We start from the raw sequence: 13,204 nt of genomic DNA, 5'->3' as shown, positions 1-13,204 counted from the left end.
GAAATTCTCAATGTTTCTCATACTAACACGACTTACATTCCAAAGAAGAAAGATGACTCAATGACGGAACAAGTAACTTGAGTGCTTTAAGAGATGGATGATCAAGCGGTGGTAAAAGCAATGAGAATCTACTAACACATGGAATTAAATGGGAATTTGGGTACATATAAAACAGGGGATAAAGATAAAGATGCAAGGTTAACATTACTGGCATCACAAATAGGAGTAGAACCATTAACTAAGGTAACAATTTGGGATGTGGAAGATTGAGAGAGGGAAGAAAACACACTTGGGAGTCCTAGTCATATGATCGGAAGCTCCAAAGTCAATAGTCCAATGAGAAGGTTTGGATACCAAACAAGCCATACCTGAGTGGGCAAGGGTAGTTGTGTTTTGCTAAGAGGAAACCTGAAGAAACCTTTCGTATTCATCATGTGGAATACTCGCCATCTCCTTCCCAGATGCACTTGTGGATGTAGGTGTCTGGTCAGCTTGTTGATTCTCATTGATTTCACCACCACCACTTGTCACAACATGATTAGCCCATGTAGAGGGAGGCCCATGCATATCATAATAGAAATTAATAGTATGCCCCTCCATTCCATGATATGTGCATTTCCTAGGACCACTGCTGCATCCTTACCACAACTTCTCCTTGAATCTCAACCTCCACTACGTCCACCAATATGGTTAAGCATAGACCACCTCAATCCCCTTAGACTCCATTTCCACCTCTATTCTAATGACCTCCCCCTCTTGCTGCAAAAGCAGACTTGCCAGAGATGGTATGACTCTCTGAAGGCCTAATAGAGATCCTATGAAGTTGGGCAAACACCTCCTCAAGAGAGGGAAGAGCAGAACCACCTAATACTTGTGCTCTAACTGACTTATATTCAAATTTCAAACCCACTAAAAACCTAGTCACATGAAGTTGTTCCCATTGTTGTTACTGAATTTTAACATTAGATGTCAAAGGATGATATACATTAATTAAGCTCATTCCAGAGGTTTTCCATACTAGCATAATACTCCTCAAGGCTCTAATTTCCTTACTGTAGATTAAAGTACTTTGATAAAGTTGATACACTCTTGTAGTGTATCATGTTAGTGGTCTGATTAACACTGGTTCATTTCTAGGTCAAAAATGAGAGAAAGAGAATAGAGAAGAGGAGAATAGAGAGAAATGGCTGGAGAGAAAATCGCCCTCTCTCAATGACCACCCTCTTATTTATATGTTTTGGAGTTTAAGTACAAGGACTTTTATGTCCCTAATTAAGTATGGGATACATAACTTTAACTGAGATAAAAGAGACAAAGCAACTATTAATAAGAGAACATAAAGACTAAAATACCCTTGACTACCTACTACAAAACCTAGTAACTAGGGGCTTTCTATGGGAACCAGATGATGAGAGGAGGGATCATAGGGTGAGATGGGAATTGATGATTAGAAGTAAGAAGTTAGGGGGTCTAGGAATTGGGAATATTCAGAAGAGGGAATACAACCTTACTGGGTAAGTGGCTGTGGAGATTTCCCGTGGACCAAGACAAACTGTGGACAAAAGTGATAAAGAGCATTCACGGGCTGACGGCAGATGGTTGGGATGCTGGAATTTCGGCTAGAGCTTCAGCAACAACACCTTGAAAAGCCATCCATGCCATTCTACCTTGTTTTCTACCCTTTGTCAGGTATAATTTGTGTTCTGGAAATATGGTGAGATTCTGGGAGCATGTGTGGGTGGGGGAGACACCTCTTAAAGATCAATTTCCTTCCCTTTTCTCCCTTTCTAGATACAAAAAACTTAACTGCCTTTTCTTTAGTGTCTTCCGTTGGCCCAGGACTTCAGATTAATTCAGATTTGGGTTTCAGACGAGGCCTTAGAGATTCTGAGAAGGATTTGGTGTGGTCCTTGATTCAGGTTCTCCAAAAGGTTTCTTTAGATCCGATTAAGGGGGATTCCCGAATCTGGACCCTCTCTTCTTCTGGCTCTTTCAGTTGTGCCTCCTTTTTCAGTGCCCTGGCCCACTCTTCTGTTGCTCCTGCCTCACCCTTTCCTTCTAAAGAAGTGTGGGGAAGACCGGTCCCGCCTAGGGTTGGAGCACTCTGTTGGGAAATAGCTTTGGAAACAATTAATACCTACGATCCTCTTCAAAGAAAGAAGCCTTTTTGGTGCTTGTCCCCGCACTGGTGTACCCTTTGTAAAGCGGATGGTCAGTCTTGTTCTCATTTACTTATATCCTGCCCTTTTATTTCTTCTATTTGGGAGTGGTTTCTCTCTTTATTTGGTTGCAGGTGGACTCCTCCATCATGCATTCGTAGCCTCTTCACCTATGCAGTTGGTTGCCGGATCAAAAAGAGGGAAAAAATCTTGTGGAGGTGTACTAAGGCAGCAGTTTGTTGGACGATTTGGGAGGAAAGGAACCAAAGGATATTTGCTGAAAAAGAAAGAAGTAGGGACACGATTATATAAGTAATTTCATTGAGGGTAGCACAATGGGTAAAAACAATGAATCTCTTTGACGATGTTTCAATAGAGACCATCATGAATAATTGGCAGGAGATAGTTGTCTTAGCTCCCAGTAGACTGAATGTCTTTCCGACGTGGACCCCTCCGATGGAAGGCTTTATCAAACTCAACTTTGATGGGAGCAATGAAGGAAACCCAGGGCCATCAGGGGTTGGTGGTGTGTTCAGAACAGAGGCAAGTTCAATATACTTCAGTTATAGCTCTTTTTTCTGGACCAATTGGAGTTGGAGACTCTTTGAGAGAAGAGATTCAGGCCCTCCTAGAGGGGGTAAAAAGGGCTAAGGAGTTGAATATAAATAAGTTGATTATTGTAGGTGATTCGCAAGTGGTAATTGGTTGGATAGAGAAGGAAAACGACGGGTTATGGGCTTACATTAATGAAAAAAGACATTTCAAGTGGCTAACCCAAGGAATGGATGTGCATGTCTGGTGGGTTAAAAGATGTGCTAATTCATTTGCAGATACTTTGGCCAAACATGGGGTGTGAAGAAGTCATTTGTTTTAGGCTACTATGTAATCTTATTGTTGGGGGGTGGTAAGAGGGTTTACCTCCCCTTACCTTTGTATTTTAATTTTCATATAAATTAATGAAAGTTTCCTATTACTGATAAAAAAAAACTTGGGTGGGCCCAACCCAAGCTCGAACCGGCCCAACTCGAGCCCAAACCAGCCAAGCCCAAAATTTTACACAGGCTGGGCTCGGGCCCAAGAAATTAGGCTTTTCTATTTTTCGGGCTGGGCCCAAGCCTAGCCCTTAGGTAGCTTGAACCCAGCCCAACTATACACACGTATATATATGTTAATTTTGCATACATAGTTACATATATATACATACATATTTTGCATATATTATATATATATAGTATACATATTTGCATAAATACATATATATATGTATAATTTTAGAGTGGGTTCATTGACCAGCCTAGGCCCAGCCTGGGCCCCCAACCCGAGTTCATCAAATTACAGTGTGGACTGGGCTCGAGTTGGGAAAATCAAGCTTGACCTTGGGCTCGGGCCTTAAGCCCAAATTTTAGGGCCAGGCCCGGGTTGATCATAAACCCGGCCCAACCGCCCAACTTGCACCCCTACTAGTAACCCATTGAACAAGTCAAATGGGTCAATGATTCAATTGTTATGAGTTGAAAAACAGTCCTAGAAGTAGGGACTACGCTAGAAAACCAAAAAAAACTAACAAGAGAAGATTAGAGAAGATTAGAGAAGAAGAGAGAGAGAGAACTGCGGCAAGGAGAGTTAGAGGATGAGGAGTTCGAACTTAAACCTCCCTCTAACACTCTAATACCTTTTATTTAAGTTAATCTTTGATAAATTACAGAGAAGCCCTTGAGTGGGCAGAAAAATACAAAAAACAGAACACTACAGAGTATGGGCCCAGAATAAGGCCCATAACAGAGAGAAACATAACATAACATGAAGTGACAGTCTATGGGCCATTTGGCCCATCTCCGCTACACTCCCCCTCAAGCTGAGCATAGATGTTAATCATGCCCAGCTTGCTAGTGTCATGATGAAGCCTTGCCTTGGAGATGCCCTTGGTGAGAAAGTCTGCCAATTGTCCTTCAGAAATAATGAATGGAAGACACACTTCTCCGGAGGAGACTCTTTCTCGAATAAAGTGTCGATCAACTTCAATATGTTTGGTTCGATCATGTTGTACCGGGTTGTGAGCAATGTTGATGGCAGCCTGATTATCACAGTACAACATCATGGGTTTGTCATGATCAATCCCAAGTTCTTTCATTAAGGACCTTAGCCACAACAATTCCGAGACTCCATGTGCCATGGCTCTATACTTTGCTTCTGCGGGGGATCAGGCCACAACAGATTGTTTCTTACTCCTCCAAGAGACAACATTACCAGCCACCAGACTGCAATACCCTGAAGTAGATTTTCTATCATCAAAATTTCCAGCCCAATCAGCATCAGTATAGGCTTCAAGTTTTAGATGACCATGCTTGGTAAATAGAATTCCTTTCCCTGGAGAGCCTTTCAGATAGCACAAAATCCGTTCTGCTGCTGCCATATGAGTATCTCTTGGAGCATGCATGAACTGGCTAATGCAACTGACAACATACACAATATCTGGTCTAGTCATGCACAGGTACAGAAACTTCCCAATAAGTCTCTGAAAAACCCCTTTGTCTTCCAACAAAGTTCCATCCGAAGCTGAAAGTTTGTGACTCATATCAATGGGAGTTACAGCTGGTCTTGCACCCAGTTTCCAGTTTCAGACAACAAATCAAGAACATATTTCCTTTGGGAAATAAGAATCCCATCCTTGGATCTGGCAACTTCTATGCCAAGGAAGTATCTCAACTCCCTCAGATCCTTAATCTCAAATTCTGTACGGAGGAAAGACTTAAGGGCCAGAATGCCTAAGGCATCATCACCAGTCACTATAATGTCATCAACATACAAAATGAGATACACTGCTAGAGATTTACTTTTCTTCACAAACAGAGTATGATCTGACTGTGTCTGAACATAGCCGAATTTAACGAGTGCAGCTCTAAATCTCTCAAACCAGGCTCTAGGAGATTGTTTGAGACCATAAAGAGATTTCTTCAATTTGCATACCTTTCCTTGCATATCTTTCCCATACATCCCTGGAGGAAGACACATGTAGACTTCCTCATGTAAGTCACCATTCAGAAATGCATTCTTTACATCTAACTGATAGAGAGGCCAATCAAAGTGAACTACTAGAGATAAAAGAACCCTCACAGATGTCATCTTGGCAACAGGGGCAAAAGTCTCCAGGTAGTCAATCCCATGTCTGTGTGTAGCCTTTTGCAACAAGTTTGGCCTTGTACCTCTCAATAGTTCCATTAGCCCTGTATTTAATAGTAAAAAACCCACTTGCACCCAATTGGATCCTTTCCTTTAGGCAAATCCACCACCTCCCAAGTACCATTTGCATGTAGAGCATCCATTTCGGTCTCCATGGCATCTCTCCATTCTGGATCCCAAGAGCTTCTGAGACAGACCTAGGAATGGGGTTAGAAGCAACAGAAGAGAGATAGGCAAAGTATGAAGGAGAAAGCAGGTCATAAGAAAGGTGTCTGGAAATGCAGTGTGCAGTACACTTCCGCTTCCCTTTCCTAACATCAATGGGGACATCAAGGTCTGGGAATGATGATTCCAAAGGAGCTGAAGCAGTACCTGTTATCTCATCTGTGATTGGGAATGTATGAGCCCCATCTGTTGTAAAGGAAACTACTTGCTCATTCCTAGATCTCTGCCTTTGATACACTTTGGGATTATGGATAGGACGAGGAGGTAAAGAAATAGGGGCACTAGGACAAGAGGTATGAAGTGATTGATCCTCCTTTGATTCATTTGGTGAGGATACAGGTTTGTCAAGAGACTCAACTGGGACAAGAAGAGGAAGGGCAAAAACTTGTGACAAACTCTCCCCCTGTGGATAATGTCCTTCATAAAAGGAACCATAAAAAGGAGAAAGTTCATCAAAGGTAACATCCATAGAGACATGTCGGGTGCCAGTCTTTGGATCAAAACAACAATAACCCTTTTGTGTGGGGGAGTAACCAAGGAAGATGCATTTGTGGGCTTTCGGTTCAAACTTATGTCTCTGCACACTTGGAATGTGAATATAGCAGGTACAACCAAACACACGAAGAGGAATTGGGAAGAGATCCTTGTTTGGGTGAAGAAGATAGAAGGGGGATTTAAACCCTAAAACCCTAGATGGCATACGGTTTATGAGGTAGGTAGCAGTAAGTACAGCATCACCCCAAAATCTTGTGGGAACATGCGAGGCAAACAAAAGGCTCCTTGCAACTTCAACAATATGTCTATTTTTCCTCTCAGCAACTCCATTTTGTTCAGGGGTTCTAACACAGGAGCTTTGATGAATAACCCCCATGTCAGAGAGATACAAGGATAAACTCTTCTCAAAATACTCTTTTGTATTGTCAGATCTGAAAACCTTAATTCTGGTATCAAATTGAATTAAAACAAGCTCATGAAATTGCCTCACAAGTCTTGGGACTTCATCCCGGGATTTCATTAAGTATATCCAAGTGAATCTAGAAAAGTCATCAATAAACAAGATAAAATATCTGTAACTCCCCATAGAGGATAAGTGGTAAGGCCCCCACACATCAGAGTGCACGATATGAAAAGGAAAAGAGGATCTTTTATTGCTCACAGGGTAATTTTTTCTACAATGCTTTGACAATTGACAGGACTCACAATTGAGACTGGACACACTGACTCCCTTAAACAATTTTGGAAACAAATGGCTTAAAGCAAAAAAAGGTAAATGACCCAACCGACAATGACTCAACATAATTTGACTAACAGACTCTGAAAAAGTAGAACAAAAAGCAACATTCTTGGGATGATCAAAGCATTGGCCAGAGTTGTCGAGCAAGTATATTCCATTCGCTTCATGGCCACTCCCAATCACCTTCTGAGACTTCAGGTCCTGAAACACAGTGAGAAGGGAAAAATGTTACACAACAATTCAATGACTTGGTCAGGCTACTTACAGATAATAAGTTGGTATTTAATTTAGGCACATGAAGAGTGGAAGATAAGAGTAAGGAGTCTGTAGCCTTGATAGTTCCCTTGCCAGAAATAGGGGCAAGTGAACCATCAGCTAAGGTGATTTTGTCACGGCCAGGAAGTAAATCATATGAAACAAACAAAGTGGAAAGGTTGGTCATGTGATCAGAAGCACCTGAGTCTATGATCCAAGGGGTTTTGTGTTTAACTAAGGTGGATGCATGGTTAGCAGAAGCCCTTATACCTGAGTGAGCAAATGCAATGGTGGCTGGACTTCCAGAAGGGATGGATGATGAAGATACACCTTCAAGATGACTGATCATCTTTCCAAAATTCTCATATTCAGCTTTCCTGGCTGCCAACTGTGCACTGGTAGATTCAACCTCTGTATCTGTGCTTGTGGCTGCATGTGCATTTCCTGTCTTTCTACTATCATTCTTCTTTTGGAATCTGATAGGTACAAGATTGTGATGCAATTTCCAGCACTTGTCTTTTGTGTGTTTCGACTTCTTACAATATTCACACACCACCTCCTTCCTGTGCCACTGTGAGCTCCTGTAACCCCTTTGGGTTTAATTCCCATATTTGCAAAATGATCATTGATATCGACTCCTTGAACCTGCACTTGCCTCCTACTTTCTTCACTACTGACCAAAGTATATGCTTGTGACAATGAAACATCTTCCTTGGACAAGATGTTTTGCTTTGTAATGTCGTATTCAGAGTTCAGCCCTGTCAAGAACTCAAAGACCCTATTCCTTTCAACCAATTTCCTGTAGGTTTCAGCATCCTTGGGGGTATCCCATGTCACAGCTTCTATCAAATCAATCTCTTGCCATAGAGATTTCAGGGTTGAGAAGTATGCTGCAAGTGACTTCTCCCCTGCCTTAGATTCTTCACATCACTTCTCAATTTGTAGGCTCTGGCACCATTCAACTTCTGGGAGTAAGTTTCTGCAACACTATCCCAGATTTATTTAGCCGAGTTCATCCACAAGTAATGTTGGCTAATCTGTGGCTGCATTGAGTTCACAAGCCACCCAATCACTGTATAATTCTCCTGCACCCATTTCTCATAGGAGGGATCCTCTTCTGGGGGAGCTTTCTTGCTCCCAGAGATAAACCCCCACTTTCCTCTACTGCAAATATGAATTTTTACGGATTGTGACCAGGCCAAATAATTGGTTCCATCCAATTTAACTGTAGTTACAACCAACAAGGAATCAGTTGTAGTTCCCGAATTATGTCCATATTCAGCAGTGCTCTTGTTCTCAATTTCTGAGTAGTCCATTATGTAATAGTTTCAATTAGGGTTTCGGCAAGCCTTTAAAAGTGATCTGACTTCAAAGAACTCAGATTGAGTTGAACTAATAGCAAACACAGCAACACACAAACTCAGTTCTGAACTGACAGCCGTGAGAACCAAGTTCGGTGGCAGCACTTTCAAAGAGAAGAAACCCTGGTTCAGCCTTCAAGGAACAATCAGCAGGCCTCCAAACAATATGTATTTTTGGTTCCCAACAATAATTTCCCAAGGAGAACAAAGAAAACAGTCCACAATACCTAAGAGGACCTTTTACAAACACTATGCATGCAACAGTCAACACTTCACTGTTAACAAGCAGAAATCACTTCAAGAACACTTTGTCTAGGTCCAAGAAACAGCTGAACTAAAGTAGAGGCTTGTACCACTTAATTTAAATCAGTTTTCAACAGTTTGGAAGCCCAAAAACAGCCGAACAATACTTCTAGAATAACCTAGAAATCAGTTCAGCAACAGTGGGCCGAATGGAGGTGTGCTTTGAATGCTTTAACAGTCCTCCCAAATAACAAAAATAACTCAGCAAAGAACTTGAGAAAACAACTTACAGTATCTCTGGTTTGAACTTCAAACCAGGCCGAACTCTTTGCTCTCTGAGCTAGCTTCGAAAACCCTTTTCTCTGATTTCAAATCAGGCTGGAAAAAACTTGCTCTCTAATTCCTCCTGGTCACCGAACCCTTCTCCAAGTGTATAGAAACTTGGGCACCCTCCAATGACCTCCAAGAACCAGGCGAATGACTGTAAACATTCAGCCCTAGAACCTCCTCATGCAGTTGGCTGAACTAGAACCACATGAGGGACACGCAAAGTAACGACCCGCTCTGATACCAAGTTGAAAAACAGTCCTAGAAGTAGGGACTGTGCTAGAAAACTAACAAGAGAAGATTAGAGAAGAGGAGAGAGAGAGAGAGAGAGAACTACGGCAAGGAGAGTTAGAGGATGAGGAGTTCGAACTTAAACCTCCCTCTAACACTCTAATACCTTTTATTTAAGTTAATCTTTGATAAATTACAGAGAAGCCCTTGAGTGGGCAGAAAAATACAAAAAATAAAACACTACAGAGTATGGGCCTAGAATAAGGCCCATAACAAAAAGAAACATAACATAACATGAAGTGACAGTCTATGGGCCATTCGGCCCATCTCCTCTACATTAAGATCAATGGGTTGCTGACCAATTCAATGGGTTTTTTCTACAACCTAGTGGGGTAGAGGTTGACCCAAATTAGGATTGTGTATCGGGTCACCAATCTGACCAGCCAGGTCAAAGACTAGTTGAAATCACTACTTACAACATAAAAACTCCATAAAACTTTGTATCACAGCTAGGGTATGAGATTCCACCTTCTTTCTCCCATAAATCATCCCTAAAGTTACTAGGGTTGCAACTTGGGTGGGCTGGCCAAACTGTGTCAACCCAAGCCCAACCTGCATCGGGTTGGGCTTAGGTTGGGTGGGTCTGTTGGGTTGCACGTATCATTACTTTCATATTATTGAAAATGAACCTTATTTTGCTAAAAATTCTGAAAAAAATATTTATTATATTACAACATAGCATTTTGACACCATATTTATAATTTCCAGCATATTTTTAGTATATATGTTCATTGAAGTCAAGCTATGATTGGATTTGGACCTACAACGGGCGAAAATTTTGGTCAGGCTTGGGCTACCTAATGCCTTACCCCAAGCCTAGGCCATGATTTTGCTAGGCCCTAGTTTTTGAACTTGGGCCCAACCCAAAGCCCAAAATTTTAAACAGAAACCCTAAAAAAGTTCGGGCTAGCCCTGGCCATTCTTCAGTTGGGGCCACCCAAGTTGCAGCCATAAAACTTATTGCAACTCTGATCTTAACATCATTGTTTTAAGTGTTTGTAGTGGCATGTGCTTGGGTGGAGATATGTAAAACAGAAACACAACATAAAATAAAAGAACAATAAAGGAGTTCTTTTTAGGTATCTTCCACAAAGTGGTATGCTAGTGTAGAGGACTTGAGATGAACAAGGAAAAGTCATCAGACAATCAAAAGTCTCTTCCAGAAAAACAAAGACTATCCCTGTCTCATCCCATCCAACCTTAATTTCTGTGCTTTCAAAATAGGGATTTTATGCTACAATGTTGTACAAAATATCCTTTATTTGCATATTTGCAAACTTTATTAGCAAAAAGATTAAATTGCATCATGATCATAAATTTAGCACATCTTACTTGGTGGTTGAATACTCAGCACCTAGGCACCTTTTTTTTTCTGATCAATAACACTTTCATTAATTCATCAATAGAAGATTTACAATAGGAAGAAAAACACACTTATCTTCCAAGAGCAACAAAGAACCTCAAGAAAAGGAAGGAAAACACACTAAAGTTATAGCTTGGCCCAAAAAAGTGAATCCCTTTCTGCCCCTTGTTTAGCTAAACCGTCAGCTAGGGAATTAGCCGATCTTTTAACCCAACGTATCTTAACTTCCATCTCCCGCACCAGCCACTTGAATTTCCTCCTCTCATTATTGTACTTCCATAAGCACCTAGGCACCTTCTAGCCATCATGTTACTTCATTGGCAATACTGATAAAAACAATCATTTCCATCAGCACATGCCAAGTGAAGTCTATTTACAAAGAACATAACATGGACATATATTAAAGGAATATTTCATGATATGGAAAAAAGTAACTATCAAATGTGCTTCTTTCAGAGATTCTTAAATCACCATGTCAAACAGCTTATTCCATAGATGATAGATAGATCCTCTGTAGTGAGAATGGGCCGAATGGGCCTTCTTTTGCCATTTCCATCCACAGGTAATGCTGACTAATGTGTGGTTGCATAGAATTCACTAACCAAGTAGGATCATCCCCCTTCGGTTTCTTCTTGCTCCCGGTAATATAACCCCATTTTCCTCTACTACACACATGTATCTTAATAGATTGAGACCAAGCTAAATAATTGGTCCCATCTAGCTTCACAGTAGTCACAACCCCAAAAAAGTTCTCCACTGACCCCCATGTCCAAACCCGAAAATTGTGGAATATTTGGTCTCTCCTCCAGCTTGCTCCATTGAGTAACAAATGCAAACGAAAATCAAATTAGGGCTTACTAGGCTAGATTTACTGTTCTAAGCAAAAAGAAGCCTTTCGACCCCCAAAAATTAGGGTTTCACAAGGTCCTGTGGGATGAGAGAAAGAGAGAAACTTCAACTGCCCCTTCCAAAGGTTCTAGAATTCAATCCAACCAAAACCACCCCTAATAGAAATCAAAAGGCTTACCTATGATCCCCAAGCGCCTGGTTCAAACTGTCTCTATGACCTGTAACAAGGTTTCTCCAGTTATCTAGGGTTTTCGGGAAAAATCTCCAAGAACCTGCCATACGCTTCAACTAAGGATGAAAAGCCTCCACAAAACTCTCCAAAAACCTTCCTAATTGGGCTGCATATGTAGCTGATTGATCAACTGATCAGTTCTCATACACACTATGCATGGGCAAACAAAGGAGAAAAAAGTCAAAAGTGAGAACTCGCTCTAATAGAAAGTTGAAAATTACACCTACAGTAATTCAGATAATGCAAGAAAAGAAAAGAAATAAAGAGAAAGAAGAAGAAAGAAGCTTCAGCAATAGGTTGTGGAAGAAGAAAAGAAGGGAAGAGAGAAAAGAAGAATTCAAACCTCTCTCTCTAGCCCCCTTTCATTACTTTTATTAATAATTCTAAGTCAGAGTACAATTACTTGGATGCCCTTAATGGGGCAGCCAGTACTAAAGAAATAATTAAAGAAAATAAAAGAAGGCCCATAAGGCCCATAACTAAGAAATATCACTTTTAAATACTAAAAAGAAATAAAGAACACTAAGGCCCATTCAGTCCATTCTCACTCTGAATCACTGTAGGTGTAACTTTCAACTCCCTCTAAATGCCAACCACCCTACACATGCGTATATAACACAAACCGTTGGTGACACAGAAAGTGGAAGCATTTTGACCTTCTTCCCGAACCATTCTAACAATAGAAAACTTCAATTTATTAAATTACTTTTACCACAAACGTACAAGGTTTGATTGACTTCAGCAAGTTCCTATCAATGTTTCAAAGTAATTTGGATTCCCTTCAATGAGTTCAATTTGAGATTTTAAACCTTGGTCACAGTTATCTGACTCAACAAATAAGCATAGCAAGGTACCCAAGAACTTCTCTCTATAATAGATCATTTTTATATTATATTTTGCAAATAGAAATCCGATTGACATACCTGAGATTGAATGAAATCCACAAGTTCTTGCAATCTTGTAGCTTGGTGACTATGAATTCCTATTGAGCTTCTTTCAAATGCTGGCAAGCTTTCCAGAATAATTTGAAGATAACTCTGTGCGGATGCAGGAGGGGAATAAGAATAATCAATGAAATCAATGTCATCATGCTCAAGCACACGAATACACAGGTAAGCACACCTAGGAATTGGATTACATATTGAATAACAAACCTTGGTTGTATATGAACTATCCAGGCTAAGCGATGAACCAGCAGCAGCCACTACATCTTTATTTGTTCCTTTAATTTGAATGTAAGGATTTGGGACATCTTGTAGATGATCGACCTCAATAAGAATCTATGGACATGATAGATATGCACTGTAAGCTTAAAGCTATGAAAATCAGATTCTGAACCCTTAACATACTCATGTTGAAAAAATGAAAAGTACATGTTTCCAAGTCTCTTATCAAATAATTCCAACGTGAAGAAATATGCAAATAAGGAACTCAAGAAACAAATGATATGATAAAAGAAAGAAATTTGTATAAAATATTCCTCAT

The 13,204-nt window shown here is 40.5% G+C and overlaps 1 protein-coding gene across 8 annotated transcripts in view; it reads right to left on the bottom strand.

The window, feature by feature from the left end:
* LOC148855084 (P-loop containing nucleoside triphosphate hydrolases superfamily protein) overlaps positions 1–13,204 on the bottom strand; it is a 50,807-nt gene that overhangs the window by 3,281 nt on the left and 34,322 nt on the right. For all 8 annotated transcript variants that reach the window (XM_088986413.1, XM_088986414.1, XM_088986417.1 and 5 more), the window contains 2 exons: positions 12,874–12,999; positions 12,643–12,756 (listed from right to left, as the gene is read on the bottom strand). In XM_088986413.1, coding sequence (XP_088842539.1) covers positions 12,643–12,756; positions 12,874–12,999 — 240 coding nt within the window. The remainder of the gene's footprint in view (positions 1–12,642; positions 12,757–12,873; positions 13,000–13,204) is intronic.

Source organism: Nelumbo lutea, chromosome 4, assembly GCF_056320005.1.
Source record: "Nelumbo lutea isolate HS-2025 chromosome 4, American lotus-T2T, whole genome shotgun sequence".
Lineage (NCBI taxonomy): Eukaryota > Viridiplantae > Streptophyta > Magnoliopsida > Proteales > Nelumbonaceae > Nelumbo > Nelumbo lutea.
This window is presented reverse-complemented; position numbering and strand designations above follow the sequence as displayed.